Source organism: Sciurus vulgaris (genome assembly GCF_902686455.1).
Source record: "Sciurus vulgaris genome assembly, chromosome: 7".
NCBI lineage: Eukaryota > Metazoa > Chordata > Mammalia > Rodentia > Sciuridae > Sciurus > Sciurus vulgaris.
In genome coordinates this window covers 29,510,472-29,531,687 of record NC_136467.1, presented here as the reverse complement: position 1 = coordinate 29,531,687, position 21,216 = coordinate 29,510,472, and the positions used below count along the sequence as shown (strand labels likewise).

Genomic DNA, 21,216 nt, shown 5'->3' with positions numbered 1-21,216 from the left:
AGTCCTGTCCCCAGAAGACCTGGCACATCAGTTTTGAGTTTGCTGGGAGGCTGAGGCAAGAAGATTCCAAGTTCAAGACCAGATTGGGCATCGTGGTGAGCACCCCATCAAAGGGGAGAAGAATGGATGGATGTGTACTCAAATCTTGCCAATTGCCATGTGCAACCCCGTGTGATCCAAACCTGTTTGGAGTGAAGGTAAACCAGAATTACTATGCCATAATCACCTTTTAATAGGGTAGAATATAATGTTCTACCTAAGTCAGCAAGTAGTCTCTCCAACTTTAACCATGAGTTTCATAAAAAGGTGAACCAAATTGGGATGCACATGACCAGAAAGCTTTTAAGTTTTACATTTAAAAACAAAAAATACATGTCTTTTTCCTTCTGTCCTCCCTACAGAGGCCAGAGATAGTAGGGATGCAGTCTACTAGTGCTATTTAAAAGATTACATACTTCGAGATAGTCATCTGTTCAAACTTTTATTGAGACTAGTCAAAACCAAGATTCTCCTTGATAATAAAAATGATTTAAGTGAAATTATTCTGAAAAAATCCTTCATTTTGCACTGACGCCAAAACAAAGTAATGGAAATCAGACACTACCTATTTACTACATATCTATAAATCGCTATTTACTTGTAGTGATGTATTAAATTTACAAAATGTCATTTAAATTCTAAGACTTTTTTCTTTGAATCCTTTATAGATTTATGTCTCTTAGTGTTTGAATCCAAAGTATTACTGATACTATATTTTAACAAGAATTTTCTGCTGAAGCTAAGCCTCTCTACAAGATTTTTCCAGTTCCATTGTTTTTAGAGGATTCATGACATCAATTCTGAAATCTTCTTTCTGATACATTTGTATGTTCACAAGTAGGGTTGCCTTGATGCTAATCATTTAGTGAATACTGGCAAAAACCTAAAACACAGAAAATAGGATCTTCTTCCAGTTTTATTTTGCTTTTGGATCACGGAGACTATCCTAATATTACATGTTCACTTCAGTGTTCCTAATGTTTCCACTTTATCATTCTTAGTGATGATCAACCCAATTACTTTTCAATGTTGTCATGTTCCAAGAAACACAAATTTAAAGTCTCTTTAAAACTCCAAATAACTTTTTTATTGTTTAACAGCTAATGTCAAATTATCCAAAGATTCGGTATGCCGTAAGGATGACATACAGCCCTCAGAATCTTAAAAGCACTATATTACTGCTACATTTTTCTGTTTTATGATAGGAATTTAAATTTTTCTTAGATACTAGAAATTTTAGTTAATAAGTCAATTTAATAAAGCTATCTCCAAGTGAAATACAGTACTTAATCTTGAATTAAGTAATCCAGGCTAGAAAAAAGCTTAAGGACTGCAGCATTTCTGACAAGCAGCTATCCATCCACTCTGTATACTTCTGCAGAAAACTTGCTATTCACAAGTTGCCCATTTGACCTTTTAGGTACCTACTTGTCAATATTAGCTCTTAACTGAGCTAATGAAAGTCTACATACATATTTTTATCTACTGACTCCAGTTCTATCCTCTTAAGGGAATGTGTGCAAACAAAACTGGACAAGGTGATATCAAATGCCTTTCCTGGTCCATAATGATCTTCAGTTGCCTCCTCTTCTCTAGAAAAATTCATTATTAGTACTTGACTGTTCTAAAGGACTTACCTTAAGTAATTATTTTTCTACTGCACACTTACCTTAGATTCACATGCACTTCAGAACTTGGATCTCTGGTCTTTGTTTTCTCTTAACAATTCATAATACATGGGATAACCTGGGCAATTAACAATCTTAACTCTTCTGTTCTAAAGCTAATTCTCCTGTTCAGCACGTTTTTATTATGGCAAAAGACACCACATAAGTGGAATGATGGGCTAACCTAAAAGAATGCTGCATTCAGTAACCTCAGGACAAAAAGAATTTGTAATTCCTTGATATAGGTATCGTTTTAAGATAGGTAAGTAGTAGGATAAGGTAAGAAGGCAAAAAGAGGGCGTGGGGACAGGAAAGGAAAAGGAAAAGGAAAGATCCTAGAAAATTCCTGTGGTTCATCATGATATTAAGGTTCAGGCATCAGAAAAGACTGCAAGTTTCTTAAGCTTAAAATGACATTGATCATACAATTAAAAAATCTTCCAGAGGTAGCAACATGGAATGGAATGATGAAATATATGCATCAAAGAGATTCACATGTATTTCAGAATACATGTGAATTTAGAGTATTTAGAACACTGGCAGTTGGGACAAATGAACATCCTTCCAGTATGTGGAGACAGAAGATACATTCTATGGGGATGTCCTAAGAAAATAACATCAGTTTGTAGGAGGGTGGATATAAAAGAGGAATTCAGTTTCCAGTGTTGAAGTGGAAGTGGAGGTGTCCAGAGGGAAACTGAAGGAATGGAATTTAAGGGAAATCTGATGTACATTTTACAATCTGCATCTAGATTGAGTATTTGCTAAACTTTCAAAGAGACCTTCGTAATTCTTGTTCCTTCCAGATACCAATTGCAAATATGTTGGCTACTTTTTGGTACCTCTTTACACTTTTTAAATTTAGCCACGAAATTATAGTTAGCTATAAAAATTACAGATCTGAAGAGCTAGAACACTCAACACTTACCTTCACAAACATGACTGCCTCATGAAAATTCTCCACAGCTATTTCAATGACTTTTAGTGCCTCATCTAAAATCTGTATTAAGTGTTCAGTTATATTCTGGAATGTCCTAACGGTGAAATGCCTGAAGAACTTGGCATAATGATTAAGCTGAATGTTGAATAAAGTAATATTTGATGTGATGAGTTTATTAAATAGCTGAATAATAATAAGCATTGAAATAGTTTAGTTCTATCACTTCTATTTTCTCCTATATTTTATCTTATTTGTGTACTTTATAACACTTTATGTCAGAAGCCCAAACAATTGACTCAGGAAACAATTCTTGTATAAAATTCCTGCCTTTCTAAGGCAGTCATATTCCTTGATGAAACTGTAAATAAAAATTTAGCACTAAGTTAGCATTGCTGGGGGACTGAGGTATCCAAGTGAATTTTCCCAGATTATCCTTAAACTCCTTAGCCAAAACTTTTTTCTTTTGAGATGCTGGGGAATCATACTTAAGCTGTCTACAACTAAGCTGTTATGACTAAAATCTTTATTAAATCTAATCACACATTTCTGAACTTTTATGATTTAGGATTAACAGTTACTGAGAAGTCCTGTTATATACAGTAATGCTTCTGGGCATTACTTAACCAGACAGGACTTGGTTTGACTTTTCAGCACAATGAAATTATGGTTCCACTCTTTTCCTTAATGACAGGTGATATCATCAAATGCCCTCTGACATAAAAGCATTCAAGTATGGCTGTGGCTGTTACACATTAAATTTATTACTGGCCAGTATATTTGAGAGTTATTAACTTTCCCCATAGATGACCCACTTCTGACCTATTTTGTTGTTTCAAAATTCACATCTAGTTTTCAATCTACTATTCAGTGTTAACACAGTGATGGACTTATTTCTGTCCAGGCTTCTAGAAAATTGTTTGAAAACACATTCATACGGGCTAGGGAAATAGCTCAGCTGGTAGAGTGCTTGCCTTGCATGCACAAGGCCCTGGGTTTAATCCCCAGCATGACAAAAAACAAAATACAAAATAGGGCTGGGAATGTGGCTCAGTAGTCAAGTGTCCCTGAGTTCAACCCCCATACCTTCCCACCAAAAACCACATTGATGTACCACGTGCCTAATATCCCCAATGAATAAATATACTTTAAAATTACCCATATTGCTAAGCTACCAGTGAGTAAGTATACTTTAAAATTACTCAGCACTGCTAAGCTACCAATGATCTTATACATCCTTTTTCACACACTTAGCTTACTTCTGTAACCAAGTTTTAAAGGGTGTTTGCCATCTGTATGAGACAAAAATGTGTGAATTTATCTTAGCACACCTAGTCCTGTGAAAATACTTTGTATAAAAAGTTAAAAGGGCACAATTGTAAGAATTAAGCCAGACCTTTCTTGAAGACTACAAAGACTAACTCCTGTTAGTTATTAACTAGCTATTGTATTTTTAGAAAGGAGTGATTTCTACCATATTATGCCCGATAAGGTCCCATATTAACACAAGGACAGAACTAAGCCACGAATCTCTTACTTTTGTTTTACATCATGGGGACTGAACCCAGGGACTCTCTACCATGAAGCTATATCCCCAGCCTTTAAGAAAGTCTTGCTAAGTTGCTGAATCTGGCCAGGAACTTGTGATCCTTTGTCTCAGTCTTCTAAGTAGCTCAGATTACAGGCATATACCACCATAACCAGCAATTTCTTGTACATTTTTTAACAATAGTTCTGATTTACCAACTATAAAATTTCCCATTTTCCCAGGGGAAATAAGAAGAAACAGTAAAGAGAAAGTTCAGAAATTAAAAAAATATTTATCAAGCCACACCACATTTGTTTCACTTACAGATGAAACGATATTCTAAAATCTAGAAATAGGTCATAGAAATCAGTCATGTAGAATAGACAGAAATAGTCTCAAAATCAGGTAAACAAACAACAGCTATTACCACTTATGACATTTTATTGGCATATGACAATTTACAAGGGTCCCTGATGCATCATTATACATCACACTGAGTAAGAATCGTTTAACCATCTACATTCATTCTTATTGGGTAATATTTTTTTCTCAAATTATAATTTCATTCCCAACGCTGATTTTAACTGTGACAAAGGGGAACAATAGCAATTCTTTGAAGACTGCAATTCAAAAAACATATTTTGCTTTTTATATTAAAATTCCTAGGATGTTGAAAAGCATACACACCTAGGAACTGAGTCATGGCCTTCTTAAACAGCTTTCTTATTTTTTCTGGAAATGTCCTTTGGTTCATTTTTATTTCCCTTCTCTAGGCAAAAGGAAGTCTGTTAATGCAAGTATCAAAGAGTTATTTCCTGGCACAAATATCCTTACCAAGAGGAATCATTCATCTTTAATAACATGTCATAAAGTATAAAGTTAAATTGTGGCTTAAAAAAATAAACACCACTTTTTATTTGCTTGGCTCTGAAAAAAAATAAACATCCATAACGGTGTTCTATGGCAGAGTTCTCACAATCACCCTATCCTCCTATATTCTGGTAGGATATGCTTTCTTCAAATTCCTTTGAGATAATAAAAGTAAAGATTAAAGCAATGCATTTGCACTTAGAATATAACCTGCCCATAGGACTTAAGCAGTTTTATTTTCAATTTCATTTATCTCCCTATTCAATAATTTCTCAGCACATCCCATTTTCTCTATTGTCCTAAGTAGAAAAACAAAACCACACAATTATAAAGAGGGATTCCGTGTCTAATGAAATAAAAGTTGTATGTATTTGTACAAAACAGAACAGTCATGAAAATTCTGTTGGGGGATCAAATCCATGTTGCTTTAATAAGCGCTATGCTAAATAGAAGATTATTAGTTATATCCTGATTTTACCAACACAAACTTACTTAAGCAGACGTTTCCTGTTTCACTAGACAATTTCAGAAAGACAAAATTAAAGTGAGAAATCATGCAATACTAAGGATTTTAGGCCACAAATATCATGTATATTGACTTTGGTTTTAGTTTGGTTTCCAATAGCTCTTAGCAAATGTCCCTGGCAGTAATCAAGGTGCTAGACACATTGCAAATCATCAAAATTGAGGATGAAAGAGCCACACACTTAAGATCTTTAAAATTTTACAACAGAAGCATTATCTTCTTTAAATGCAAACATATACAACTAATTCAGTGGCTGAATTAAAATGAAATGTGCTTAGCTTTATGTATGTTTAAAAAACAAATGCTGAAGTTCACTCATTTCAGATTTTCATTCCTTTAAAAAGCTATTAACATAAACATAGAAAGTAATTTACATTTAAAAGATCATCTCAACCTGAAGCATAGAACCCTTAGAAGGTAAAATAAAAAATCATTTTACAAACTGCAACTGAAAAGGGGGGGGGAAATATAAAATAAAAACCAAGTTATATCAATGCTACAACACTGCCAAAACCTTTTATTGGTGACATTAGAAAAACAAGTTAAAGTACCAATGAACAATATGCTGTGTCTATTTTCTTATGGTTATGCTACAAACTAATTTTCAGCTGTTCAAAAGCACAAATAAATATTATGTTGTGAAATCATATACTGATGCATCAAATTTATTCTGCAGGATAATCCTCCTCCACACCGACACCAGGATTACAGGTTTTGTTGTTCGTTTTCCCTTAATACTAAGATATTCTGTGGGACTCAGGGGTTTTACTTGCAATATTACAAACCAGTGTCCTCTCAAATAGCTGAAATCTAAGACCATGACTCAAACTATCAAATAAGAATCAAAAGAAAACAATGAATTTTAAACTAAATTAGGAAAGGCTCATAAGAATGTTTTTATAGGCCACTGCTTGCTTTCAGTAAAAATAATATTTTCTCAAACCTTTCATTCTAACTTTTAATAGTTTGTACTTTTTAGTCACTGGCAAAGCTTTCCTACCTTCTTTAAACATTTGTTGAAGTGTTAAACTAGCATAGTTTACCAAAGTAACAACTTTATGGTATACATCAAAAGTTAGCCACCCTACAATGTAGTGTTCAAATTAAGGAAGATGTTAAACAGATGTATACAGTTAAAATAATTAGTGTGGTCACTATAAACAATTTCTGTTCAGGGATTTGTATGTAGAGCTAACGTTTACTTCAGAATAAAACATTAACAAACAGGGAAGAAAGAGAATCAGAACTTTCACAGAGTTGTACTTGACCATATCTTATAGACAAAGCAGAATTACAATGCATGTAACAAAAACAGTAAAAGTTTTTTTTTAAAAGTTGATAGTTACAAATATGGTACGTTAACAATTTTCTACTTTATTTCAGTACAATTTTCAACATACAGTCTACTATTTTTCAAGATATTTGAAGACTTAAAACAAAATTTCTACAGACTACTTGCAAACAGTAAAATTTAAGTAAAATGCTTACATTCTTATCTGAAAACAAAAATCAGGTAAAAAAAAAAAATGGTGGGTGCAAGTTCTGCTCTCTGTTGCCAATTTACTTCAGATACACTATTCCTGAGGAAGAATAGAGAAATCAAAGATTAATAAAGATTAAGGACAGTGAAAATGTACTATAATCCTATGTAACTGAAAATTAACTAATTTAACTAATTTACCCACCAAACTGATACCAGAGAAAATCTGTCAGAATTGTAAGGTGAAATTATCTACCTTTTCTTCTTTGCGTCTTTCCTTCTTTTCTTCATTATTTTCCATGGACTCTTCTTCATCTTCAACAATTCCATCCCCTTGGTATTTGTCATGAGTCCATTTTGGACTGCTACCTGATTTTTTGAAATTAAAGCGCCCTCTGCCACGCTGAAAAGTACCACGACCTCTTCCTCTTTTGGCCCAATAATCCACACCATCATCTCTGTCATCATGCTACAGGAAGGTTAAAAAAAAAAAATCATCAAAAAAATCTTTCTTGTAAAAGAAGACTACTTCTCCAATCATACCTAATGTAATTAATCTTCTAAAGACTGGGTATTGAGAGACTGGTTAATCTTAAAACATGGTAAAAACACTGTCAAAGAGAGTAATTAACATCTGAATACTTAGAAACCCAAGCACCCCTTAAAGATTGACCAAACAATTGCTGGGAGAATCTCAAATGATAAATTACCACTAATTTTCAGAATTCTAACTCTTGTGGTTTCTGTATTATATCAACTTAAGTCCATGGTTATTATACCTCATGTTATGAGATAAAAATATCAGATATTTTCACAAAAAAATTTCTTTAGTCATAAAGACGTGGCAAAGTCATAAAAAATGTCCTTATAATATTCACAAAATAAAAATAGGTGGTATTAATTATACCTTACAGATAAAAGCAGATTTTAAATTACTATATTAAGATTTAAATCCAGATCAATGTATAGTACATACCAATCTTCTGGCTAGGGAATTTTAATGACAAATTATCATAGTATAGCCCTTTGAGTAATATGCCTCAGCTATTTTCTTCTTCACCAACTTGAAGTACTGTAGCTACCACATTTCAACCTTAATTTTTCATTAACTATATTCAAATACTAATGCTCCCCCAACTTACAAATTGTTCTATTAAGCAAAACTTCAAAATTGAAAACTACCCAATTTGGCAGATGAGCAGAATATTACATTGCAAATACAAAGCAAAAGTCTCCTGAATGTAACCTTTAATGAACTGTAGGCACACCTGAATTTACAAACTCTTAAAATCTGTCACCCACAAAATGGGAAATAAAGCAAAAATTCCCCTTTCAAGGAAAGAAGCATAATGCAAACAGACTACAGTTTGTGGAGTACTAATATTAAGCTCTACCCAAAAGTCACAAAAATGTTTAAATATTATGTGATATAATTTTTTTCAACATAGAATATGCCTTTGTGCATGTTCATTTAATACAGATTACCCTCTTGCATGATTTACAAAGCTGGGATTATACAAGTAATTAACATACTATAATGAAATAATATTACCAATCTCTACCTATCAAAATAAATGAAAGATTACAAGGTAGCAGTGCACAGGACCCCATAAGGAATGATTTCTGTAACTATCAAAACTATGAATTTAAACACATAGCTACAGAGGTAGCTCATTTTCTGTGTGTAACACACTGCATTTGATTCCTAAAAGTGCAAAAAACAAAATTTAAATACATCAGGAAGAATTTAATTGCAAGTCTAATAAACTTTTAAAATAGTCTGCCACTCAAAAACTACTCAATTATATAATTTCATATTTGTGTACAGCATTAACACACCCAACTCTAAGAGTGTAGTTTTTTGTTTCTGGTATTGACACAGTATTCAACATATCTGTGGGAAGAGGCAGAGAGTTTGAATAAAGGCACAGATTTAAAAAATTTCAACCGTAACAGGGCAACCTGAGAATTTTTATTTCCTTGTTTTAATAAAACGAGATCGTCTTAGGCTGGAGACTAAGCTCAATGGTCAAGTGTTTGCCTAGCACATGTGTGGCCCCAGGTTCAGTCACCAACTGGGGGTGTGGAGGAGTAGGTAGTCTTGAGGGAATATAAAATGATGAGTAAAAAGCTGCTGGTTCAATAAATAATAGTGGTAATAATAATGCTTTCATAGTGCTTACTATGAGTAAAGCTTTATTCTGGGTACATAACATGGATTTACTCATCAAATCCTCCATAAAATTCTGATAATTATCCCTGTGTTAAGAGCTTTTTTAAAATTGAGACACAGAAAATTAAAATCCCTAATGATATCACTCACAGATGATAAATCTCAGCCTGATAAATCATTAACTGTACAAGGCAACCAAGAGCTAGGAGAAATAGAAAAGGCAGTGGTAAAGCTGAATGCCACTTTAAATTGACCATTACTTTTAGAAGTAAAATCATCTGAAATTTGATAAACTGTCTTTCAGAAGGTATCCTAGCAGTTAACAAGATTTATTTATGCTAACCATACTCTTTATCCTCAAATTCTTACATCCAAGATTTCTATCTCATTATAATTTTAAGAATTAAGTAATTTCAAGGAGGGCACAGTGGCACAAGCCTCTAATCTCAGGAGGCTGAGGCAGGAGGATCCCTAGTTCAAAAACAGCCTTAGCAACTCAGCGAGGTCCTGACCCACTTGGTGATATGCTGTCTCTAAATAAAAGTACTTTGTAAAAGAGGGCTGGGGATATGGCTCAGTAGTTAAGTACACCTGGATTCAATCCTTGATATCAAAATAATTTCAGATTAAATAAATTACTTCACAAAGGGTCAAAAGCTAGCTAAAATATGAGTATATATTAGAACTAAGATCTTCTGAATCCTCTTATTCCTTCTCCATAGGACAATCACGTTTCAGGGCTAAGGGTACATAACTCAGGGTCAGATCCTGATTTGATCACCCTCACCACAAAAAATACACAACATAGAATCAAGTATCAAAGGGTTACCAAAACTCCAATCTTGATCTTCCCCCACACCCTCTTCCCTTTCAAGGACTTTCTCTTGCTCTGAAGATACATGAATTCAATACCATGAACCACCCTATTTCACTACTTTCCCATTTACTCCAATTCTTCAAACTCACCCCTCACATTCTATTTTAGACTAGCATCTTTCTGGGAGTTCTTATTACTGAAAATATTACCACATCTTTGCAAAAACAGTTAAGAGGAAATTTCAGAAAAGAATTCAAGAAATGCTACTATAACTCAGAACTGGAGGATCGGTGGTATATTACTTTCAAAACTCTGGCTCTGGAGCCCAATAGATGGGTTCAAATACCACATTACTATTAGCTACATAATAGTCAAGCTACTCTGTAGTTTTTTTCATCTGTAAAAACAGAATAACCCCCAGCTCAAAAGGATTTCATATACACTCAATAAATTAATACATGTAAAGCACTTAAGAATGTCACCTACCATAGTATATAATAATGCTCAGTAAATGCTAGTTATTATTACTTAGTACTAACATTTTATCAACATGGGCAAAATTTCTATATAATTGATTATTGTGAAAGAACTTAAATTTCAATTCTTCTGAATCCTGTTTTTGATTATATTTCTATTCTCAACACTAGCTGTCTAAGAGTTCAGTCTCTTTAAAAAAAGATGCAAAATACCTTTAAGTGCAAATATTCATGTAAAATCTAAAGTTGCACTAGGCACAGTGGCCCATGCCTATAATCCCAGCAGTTTGGGAGGCTGAGGCAGGAAGATCACAAGTTCAAAGCCAGACTCAGCAACTTAAGAAGGCCCTAACCAATTCAGCAAGACCCTGTCTCTAAATAAAATATAATAAAGGGGCTGGGATGTGGCTCAGTGGCTAAGCTCCCCTGGGTTCAATCCCTGGGAGGATGGCACACACAACACTAAAGTTGCTATTTCTTTTTTGTTGTTGTTTTGGTACTGGGTATTGAACACAGAGGCACTCTACATGAAGATACATCCCAGTCTTTGAGACAGATTGGACTCCAACTTGTGATCCTCAGCTCTCAAGTCACTGGAATTATAGGACTGCACCACCATACCAGGTTAGAGTTATTATTTCAATGATTCAAAAATAAGAACCAAAATAATCAAGTCTGGGAATTGATTTATAAGGGAAAAAAATGTGCATTCAGGTGCTAATTTTACTTGATGTTCTAATGAATATCAGTGTGTGACACATGCGTAAGTTCAGTTTTAAATATAAGTTTTCAAAATTTAGCCCAGAATAGAAACACATAAAATATTAGAGTGAATACCAGGCACAGTGGTATATATCTGTAATCCGGCTACTTGAAGACTGAGGCAAGAGGAGTCTACTTTGAGAAAAGCCTCAGCAACTTAGCAAGATCACATCTTAATATAAAAACTAAATAAGGCCGGGGATGTAGCTGAGTGTCAAAGTGTCCCTGGATTCAGTACAGCAAAAAATAAGTGAATAAATTACTGCTAATTCTAAGTAGCTAAGTTCTTAAAACAATACAATCTATCCTATTAATAATCTACTACCTTATTAAAAGCCAACCTAAAATAAGTCTCAAATTAAAGTAAAAATCTATGATATTGAAATCTAAAAGAGGCCAGGAGGTTTGACCTAAATTGTGTATCTATAAATTAGTGAAGTGGCAAACAATCACTATGTACTTGATCACCTCTCAGTCCCTTTTAAATACCTGAACTTTCACACTTGGTTTACTTCTCTGGTATTTTACTATTACTCATTCCCCCAACCCTTGAAATATGAGTCTCAGTCTCTTCTCTGATTGGTCTTATCATGACTATAATGGTGACCTTAGAAGATGATGATACCAGACTTTTTCATTTAAAACCGTATTAGCAACTATCCACTGGACATCTCCACTTGAATTCTCTCCTTGTCACAACCTGTCCACAACAGAACTTATCTTCCCAAAGACATATCTTCCATCTAGATTCCCTAGCTTAGATTTCTTCCTCTTACTACCAAACTCACCAAACTAGATGGTCTCAAAATCCCCAGAAATGCCTTCTCATCTTTTCTCAAAACTTCTAACTATTCCAAAAATCATGTTTCTTCCAAACCCTGTTTAAAACCCAAATTAAAGTACTATGGTATTTCCCAGTCTGACTGGCTTTTTCTCTGTTCTCCAAACTTATACGATCCAATGCACTGAAATTCCCTATACCATGTTTTCTGACCCCTTCTGCAATCTGTGGTGGACTTGCCCACCTCTTGGGCTCAAGATTCAAACCAAGTTCCTCTACAATGTCACTGTCTTCTGGCAAAAGTCCAAAATCCCCTCCTTTGGGAAAAGCCATCATAAATATTTAGAAAATTTCTATTACTGGTCTCTTAAATATCATCTCATATTTGTCTTTCCTTTCCTAGTACCTAGCATAAAACAGTGTTCTGTTCATAAACTCAAATCAAAAAGTAGATGCATCTACTACTGAATCAAGTGCCCTTTACTTTACAGACTGTCAACTCAAAAGTAACTTAGTGTAAGTTTCTCATGAAAAAGGCATAAATTGAGCAAACACAATACAAACTTATCTAACTTCAAACTCTTGATTAAAAAAAAAAGGCAAGCGGAAATAAACTTGAATAAATTACATTCTTCATTTTCCTAACAAAATAGAAGATCACTTCAGAATGCAGTTTTACCCTCCAATGAAGCAGACCTGCACGGACTTTCAGGTTTAGTCAACTGTATGAAATGCCAAATGAACGACAAAAATCTTCTAAATCCATTACTGTTTTTCCATGCTTCTACTAAGCAACTAATTCTCATACTAGCCTCTGAAGCATGACTTCCCTGAAAAGCTGATTAAAAAAAACAGGAATATTTTTAGTTAATAGTTTTGACATTTTAAGTCTGCCTCTATAATGCAGTACAGACCTTTTCCCCCATGACAAACTGCAGAAAGTTATCATCCTCATCTGGTTATCTTTCAGAATTCATCACCTCTAGCTTTATTCTTAGAAAACTACTTCTACATCACAAGGAAGCATTAAATTGGTGCATCTAGCAAGTTTTCTAAAATTTAATTTTTATCTTCCTTTTACTTCAATGAAATAAGCTCCCTTAAGATCCTTAATTACAAGTAGTATGAAAATATTTTCCATCTTTAAACAAATAGCACTGATGAAAGGGAATCTCTGAAAGAGAAGTTTCTACAACCGTCACTGTCTATAATTATAGACAGATATGAAACATACATTAAACTCAAATACAACATAATGTTCTTTGAACGTGGCTATCAAATCAGGTGTTTTAATTTAGTTGATCCTGATCAGCCTATATGTGATGTCAAAAAAAGAATAAACAGAAGTAAAGGGACCCACATTTTAAAAAGCTTTGAATCATCTGAGTAATGATTTTTTGAAAAGGTTTCCCACATTATGGTGAATCTTCTCATATTAGTGGATATCTGTACTCAAATGTATTCACCTAGTATGTTTTGAAAATAATTGCAAATCAAATAAACAGATTTCTAACACCCACCAAGAAGTACTTCTTGCTCTTTGGGGTATATTCTGGATCCCATTCCTCTTCCTTCGGTCTCTTTTGAAAAGTAGTATTTGAGTTGTTTGGACCAGTATTTGTCCCAGCAAAAACTCCTCTGGCTCTTCCTCTGCCTCTAATTCGAAACTGATTAACATTAACAAAACTGTTTAGTAATGCAATCAAAGGTATTTAGTCACATGCAAACTCTAATTTTACTGCAACAACAAAAAATTGCCATTTCTACCTGAATCTAATTTTATAGCCACTGAGGATGAAAAGAACAACCATTGTATACCATACTCAAAAAATTCTGCCTACCGATGGGGGGGGGAGGAAAAAAAAAAATCAATCTATATGTTATTGCACTTTAAAGGCCTGGACTAATATTTTAAAACAAACAAGCCCACTCCCACTTTACTAGCTAAGAGTTGCCTAGTTCGTCTGAATTATCACAGGAGTCCAAGTATTCAATATCTATTACCATGTAAGAAAAACTCGTCTCTTCCCACATGACCTAATTAATAAATCCTACCAATTAGAAACTAGACATAGCTCAAGATACAAATTTGAATCTACAAATTAAAGTGGCAAGGAGAGAAATCATTAAATGGTTATAACAACTTTATGGAAACATGAGGACAATGTGTATGCAAGGTAGAATAGAAAGAAAAGTTACATTATTTCTATGACTGATACATATAAGCAAGGACTTGAACAGGCAAAATGAAAATAGCTGTAAGAGATGAACATACAAAACTTTTTAAGGTTTCATGACAGCTTTTGAAAAACAAACTGCTTTTTAAAAAATAGATCTTCATCAATAACTTTCATTGACAGGTTTCTAAGGACTACATGTGCTCATTAATATAAAATTTTTTTAAAAATCTAGTTCATAAGATGCTTCAAGATTTCAAAATGATATTTCTTAATGAAAACATTACTTCAAATACCATTTCATTTTGCAAGACTAATTCTGACTTTAGGAATAATGACTCACGTAACAGATACTCTCCATATATTTGACTTCCCTTGTATAAAATAAAGTAAAATTATATCAAATAATCTAAGGCAATCTTATTACTTACAAAGGTTCCTCGTGGTCGGCTAACTCCTGCAAAGCCTGAGTATTCTTTCATTTCATGATGAGTTTTAAATTCTTCTTCTCTTTCCTTCTTACTCTCCTTTTCTTCTCGAGAACTGGGAGAAGAAGGTGATGCTGAAGAGGACGAAGATCGAGAATGATCTTGCTCTCTACTTTTATGTTTACTGCAAAATAAAGAAAACAAAAAAGGTACCATTTTTAAAAAGACAGAGAACCCTGTTGAATCTTAGTAATAAGAAGGATATTTAAGTAAAAAAAAAAAAAAAAAAAAAAAACAAAACTATCCCCTATTAAAATTATTACACAAGTAAAATAATTGGGTGTTAAACTTTGACAGTCTGTTTCCATTCTCCTTCAGTGTTTTACACCCACTACTAAAAAACATGCTATGGTCTAAACTAGTAGACTGTTAACTTAAAGAATGAGGTAGAGTTCTCCAAATACTTTTAAATTAACTTACAGAATCTTTTATTTTAATGAAAAGGGAAAAGAGGAGTAGGAAAAAGAAGGTTCTTAAGGCCAAGATTTAAAATGACTGTAGTTTGTACACCCTGGGTGAGAACAGTTTGTATGGTTTGGGCCATAACACCAATATAGAAATAAAAAGCACATGACATTGCAAATAACAATCATAATTGTAAATACACAAGTTAAACACACCATTTACCTAAAGAACAGCAAGAAAAACAATTATCTACAATATTTTGTATTCCTATTATTTATTTGACTCTATGATGATCAAATTTACATGAATTCTAATCCAACACCTGAAAAGGTCATACCTTTGATAACTCTTACCACTGCTAACAGTATCCATGGAAACATTATTTTGAAAAGACTAATACACATTGCTACTCCTAATCCTTCCTCCCCACCCATCTCTCCCATGTTAAACCACTAGATTATCAGTTTAAAATTTTTGTACTCTGGGTGTTATGAGTTGAAAAAGTGCGGAATCAAGCATAACGAACCAAAGTTCTTACACAAACTGTTTCTAGAAATGCACTGCATTGAAGTCCAACCTCCTGATGTAGCCTGGATAATAGGACACATTAATTTGTCATTTTTTTTTTCAGTGTTAGCTTGCTATTCCAAAGTTTTTGTCCTCATCCACCATAAGCCGTGTAAAAGACAAATACATTTTTGCTGTAAAACAAATAATTTTAATTGTTTAAATTTAAACATTCGATTACATAGTCAAAATTGAAAGCAATTAAGCTGACAATTATTAAAGGCTAATTAGAAGCTAAAACCTAACTCAGACAATTTTAACAATTACCTGTCATCTTTGTAAGATTTGTACTCCTTGTAATCTTTTGGAGTTTTTTCTTGCTTTCTCGATCCACTGGATTCCCTGGAGCCCTTGGAATCCCCCCGTTCTTTACTTCTTTCTTTTCTACGGCGATCAATGTCATGCCGAAGATCAGCTGAGTCACACCTTAATTTTTTATCACCCTATAAAAGACAATGTAAAATAACAGAGTTTAGGGAAGAAACAAAATATACATGTACACATATAGATATGCCAGTTTCTGTAAGAAATTGGCATTCCAGTATTAAAAAAAAAAAAAAGATCATATAATGTACTACCATCATCCTTAGTTTGAATTTTTCCCCCGATTTTTTTAAACTAAATATATGCATACACAAGTGCAGTAGAACTAGAGAAATTACTAAAAGCTATCTTTGAGTATTTCATAGGTTTTTATTAAAAGTAATTCCTAAAATACTTTTGTATACTGAAAAGATAAAAACATTCCACTCAGAACAACCTCATTAATTATCCCTCATCCTTCCAAATACATTTTTTGAGAACAGTTGATCAATGATAAATTATAATCTCAAAATGTGATGTAGCCTTCTGCCTATAAAGTTGAAGAATCCTAAAGTAATGATCCTCATTAACTAAGCCTCATTATCATCAAGCTCTTCCCAAGTCAGTAGACAAACTGAATAAAAAGCACTTCAAAAGTAAGAATTCTGTAATTTCCATAACATGCAAGTGGAATATGAGTAATGAAACCAAGTGAGGTTGAACAAGGTTTAAAACAAAGCCAGAAAGGTATCATTTGAAATCCTGTACTCAGTATCTTGGACCATATATTGCCCTTTCTCAATTCAGGTATTGCAACGGACATTAGTTTAACTGGGTCACAATTCACCTCCTTCTTGTTCCATTGCTTTTTCAAATACTATATAATTTAGGAAGATGGAAAGAGGCATCTAGGAATGAAGAGAAATTACACATCAGTAAGACGCTAAGCAATGTGGACATCCTTGCTAGTATTCAACAATAAGAAGTATTTACTCTGGGAAGTCTAGCTATAATATTCATAAGCATTCATAAAACTGAAAATGTGTATATATATACACACAAACACATATATATATATGTATATATATATTTATCTCCAAATGATAACTACTCACCTACTTGCTCCTAGGGTAACAAAAATCTAATCAAAAGCAAAAAAACTTCCTATTCACCTAGGTAATACCAAGTCCACAAGTAACAAATGAAACTACTTTGTGAATTGAAAACTATATACACGTTAATTGCATATTAACATATAATTATTCAGATAGGAAGATGAAGGATAAAAACCAATGTCATATCCTCTTGTCCATCCATCAGTTATCACTATTCCTTCTCTTCCAGATCAAAATCTAGTCTGAGTAACAAGAAGAGAAAAAAATACTCACTGTCAGAGCACAAGAACAGACTAAATTTGGGGAAAAACAAAATTAACTAACATTGAAACCAAAGTATTGAAGGTAAAAGCACAAGAAAAAAAATTCACTTCTCAAAAAGTATGTTTTTCTAAGATCAACATGCCCCATGCAAAGCAATCACTTTCTTTGTAAGCTCTAGATTCCACGATCCAATAAATTAATATAGCATGCCCTCTTAAAAAAATTTGTATACTATCACTATAAATAATAGCTTCTAGGAATAAAAGTGCCAATGTTTCAAAATAGCCCAATTATTCCACAAATATGAACAAATGTATTCTTTTTTTAGTTAGAAAAATCAAGATCCAAGAAGTTCATTATTTTCCAAATGTAATAGAGACTACTTACTGATGGCCAGAATTAGAACAAAGCAATATTTTCAAAAGCTCCCTAATCTAATTCAAAACAGACATTTGCTCCCTTTCCACCTTTTTTGCACTTTTTTTACTACTAGACACATTTGTTCTATAGGCTACTCTACCTAGAAAGTGTCAATTTTGAAATATCAGGTTTATCAAAGTCCCCTGAAGCACCATATTCCATTCCGTCTAAATCCCTCAATCCCATGCCTGATCTTTCATAGGCTCTTTATAAGTGTAAAAGCCATCCCAATACACAAATATACCAATAGTAACTTTTTTTTTTTCAAGATTCACTTATAAATCAGTTTACAGAATGCCTATCTATAGCGTACATCAAAAATGCCCCAACAGGGATTACTTCTTGCTCTCTGTGAAGAACCTAGTGCTATTATTTTAAGCACACACAAATTCTAATTTATCTACCTCAAAACTCTATAGAAACCATAATGTAACTTCTCTTTGCTTTTATCATCTTCCTTTGTCCACCCACTGGCTCTTTACATATTATTAGAACTAAATATTTCCTTTTCACTAACATTTTAAAAAATTCTTTGTTTTTAATTTAAAGTATTTTAGTTTCAGCTTACTTTCTTCGAAAAAGAAGCACCATGTATACTACCATAAATATAATGTATTTCAAGTTAAAAATAGAAGTTATCTATAAATATTTTGCCTTAAGGAAACTATATTTAGTACAGTGCCATTAAGCTGAACTTAAAAGGAAAAGAAGTATATTCAAAAACATACCTTCTGATTTTCTTCTTTAAAAACTCTCTCTTCCCCTGCTAAACGGGTATGCTTCCTCAGGGCACTTGGAGAGATGTCGATTCTCCTTAATGTAAATAAAATGTATTTAAAATCATATTTTTTTTAGTACAAAAAAACACATTTTTGTGAGAGATACTACAAGTTATTTCTCTCACAATTGCCTCACAATAAGGTTATTAATTTAATTCTTCCATTAGGGAGGAATGAAAATGCTTCAGCTACCTATTCATATAAGTGAAGCCTGATCTTTAAAACATATTAATCAAAAATGTGTATAATAAATATTAAAAATCACTGTGCCAGTGTAACACATCATTTTCCTCAGTGAACACATGAATACAATCACTGGCTTCTTAAACACTTTTCCTATCTTTAATTATTCCATATAAATATTTTTTCATATTCAGTATGAAAATCTTTTGGGTTTTTATTCTGTACCTCTCCTAAGATAATACCAGTTGCAAATTCCCAGTGCTTCTTGAGAAGGCACCATACCATCCACACCACAGCAATCAAGTACTAAGCACTGAATTAGATACTTTATAACCAGTATCACCATAACCTCCACCCTGCAAAGTACTATCCTTATTTCTGCAGGGGAAAAAAATTGATATCTAGGATTAAATAACTTGTTCCTCACAATTCAATGAAGTAATACAGCCAGGACTACAACACAACTGTCAACTTACATACTATTTTTGTGAAAAAGTACTACCTCTCATCAAGCATTTTTATTTCACACACTTATTAGAAAATTGAAGGGTTAGTCTAGGCCCTCACTCATCTAATCACCCTCCCCCCAGAAAAGAATTGATAACTATTTAATTTCCATACCTCAGAGTGACTACTGTTAAGTTCTAGCTGAAAAAATCAAGAAAATTATAAAATTTAAGACTTAGAAATGTATTTATTCAAGGTATAAATGAGGAAGAAAACCAAAGTTTACTTGGAGCAGAATATCATATTTCCTGCACAATCTTGTTTGAACAGTTTCCTCCTATCAAAATAACATTTTAACACACAAACTCAATACTACACATACCTGTGTATCTCAGGGCTCTTTTGTCGGGTACTATGTTCTTCAGTGGCTTTCTGATACGAAGTGAATCGCTCGTTTAGGGTCACTGCAGCAGATTTGAAGTATTGCTCTGTTGATTTAGGAGAAATACTGCCGAATTAGGTATCTTTAAGAGGGGATTTTTTTCGCTTGTGACAGAAGGGCATGTAGCAGGTGAAAAGAAAATAAAAATATTCAAGAAACCTAGCAGAAGAGAATCAATGTTACAAAAAATTCCTACCCTTTCCTTTTTAACTTCTTGATTGCAAATTTCCTCACAGGTCCCTGCCAATACTACATATAATCCAAGAACAACAGATTAAATCAAGTCTAAATTCACAATAATGCACTACTTCCTTAAATAGAAAGAAACATGTGGATGCCCAAAATTATACCTTGTCAATTCATGAATCAATGAAGCTACTTCAAGTAATTCTTTGCAAAAAAAACAAAAAAATACAGAACTACAGAGATGGTTTGGGTAAACTGATATAATTATTTCATCAAGAACTATGTTGACATAACAGAAATGGCTTTAAGAAAAAAGTGAACACTGCCATTAATTGGAAAAATAGTTTAATTATATTCACTAATTACTCAAAAAATCTGGCATCGTGGCAAACCTGACAATATATCTGATATTGTTGTCTTTTCTTTAAATCATTTTAAAATTAATAATATTGATACTGATTAGTTTATGAACCAGTTCAAGATATATGCTGTAAATGTAAAATAGAAAGACGTAAAAAGTCATGAGCTATGAAATGTTACATTATGAAGCAAGCTATCTGCTTAACAGGTCAACATACATCTGTGTCAACTTACCGCCCAATATCCAGCACATGTCTCATAACCAATCATTAAAACGTGAAACGGCCACTACAAGGGTAGTGCCTCAATCATAATTCCATGAAACCCAGGAATTTGAGCTAGCAACTCAGTTTTTATGCCATTTTTGCCAGGAAGACAGAAGATTCAACTTTGCCTGTATCTTTCAACAGCTATTTTACTTTGAAACATGGATTTTGCCATTTCAAAACATATTCCAGGACCTAGTTACAATGAAAAAGAAAACATCACTGGGCATTTTCAGCTCTATATAAAGTAAGAGCTGTTCAGATCGGTTGCACAATACCAATTATGAAACATAACTATAATCAATTCTTTTGTAAAAAGAAAATGAAAAAGGAAAAAATTTATCAAAATCTGATCTCAAAATTCAGCAATAAATTGTAAAATGTGGAGACAGGTCAAAAAAGGTGAAAAAGGAAAAAAATGTTAATGTTTCATACTTTATGTACCACAATAATATGGTCATAAATTGGTTCACAATCTTACTTATAGCAAAACTCTTTTGTAACCATGTTTAAGTAATTACAGCCAAAAAGAAATTCATCTAACTATCCACTGTTTTGAAATACCAAGCCCATTAAAGAGTTACTAGTGACAAGTTTCAGCTATTATGAGTTGTTCTCATGACAAACTAAAAAAAAAAAAAAGAAAGAAAGAAAAAGGCTTTAAACTGCCATGGAGGTTCCTGAGAATGAACTTATTAAATAGAAAAACAAAATAAAAACAACTTAACCTAATTGCCCAAAAAGTCATACCCTAAAAT

General features: G+C 33.1%; 1 protein-coding gene across 8 annotated transcripts in view; it reads right to left on the bottom strand.

Moving 5' to 3' along the window:
- Positions 1-4,443: 4,443 nt before the first annotated feature.
- BCLAF1 (BCL2 associated transcription factor 1) overlaps positions 4,444-21,216 on the bottom strand; it is a 31,791-nt gene continuing 15,018 nt past the window's right edge. For 5 of the 8 annotated variants that reach the window (XM_079146209.1, XM_079146212.1, XM_079146208.1 and 2 more), the window contains 7 exons: positions 19,587-19,692; positions 18,524-18,608; positions 15,961-16,136; positions 14,665-14,845; positions 13,577-13,723; positions 7,304-7,516; positions 4,444-7,147 (listed from right to left, as the gene is read on the bottom strand). In XM_079146209.1, coding sequence (XP_079002335.1) covers positions 7,142-7,147; positions 7,304-7,516; positions 13,577-13,723; positions 14,665-14,845; positions 15,961-16,136; positions 18,524-18,608; positions 19,587-19,692 — 914 coding nt within the window. In that variant the 3' untranslated portion in view covers positions 4,444-7,141. Of the gene's footprint in view, positions 7,148-7,303; positions 7,517-13,576; positions 13,724-14,664; positions 14,846-15,687; positions 15,828-15,960; positions 16,137-18,523; positions 18,609-19,586; positions 19,693-21,216 lie in introns of those variants that run through there. The other 3 variants (XM_079146213.1, XM_079146214.1, XM_079146215.1) reach the window with 2 other exon arrangements.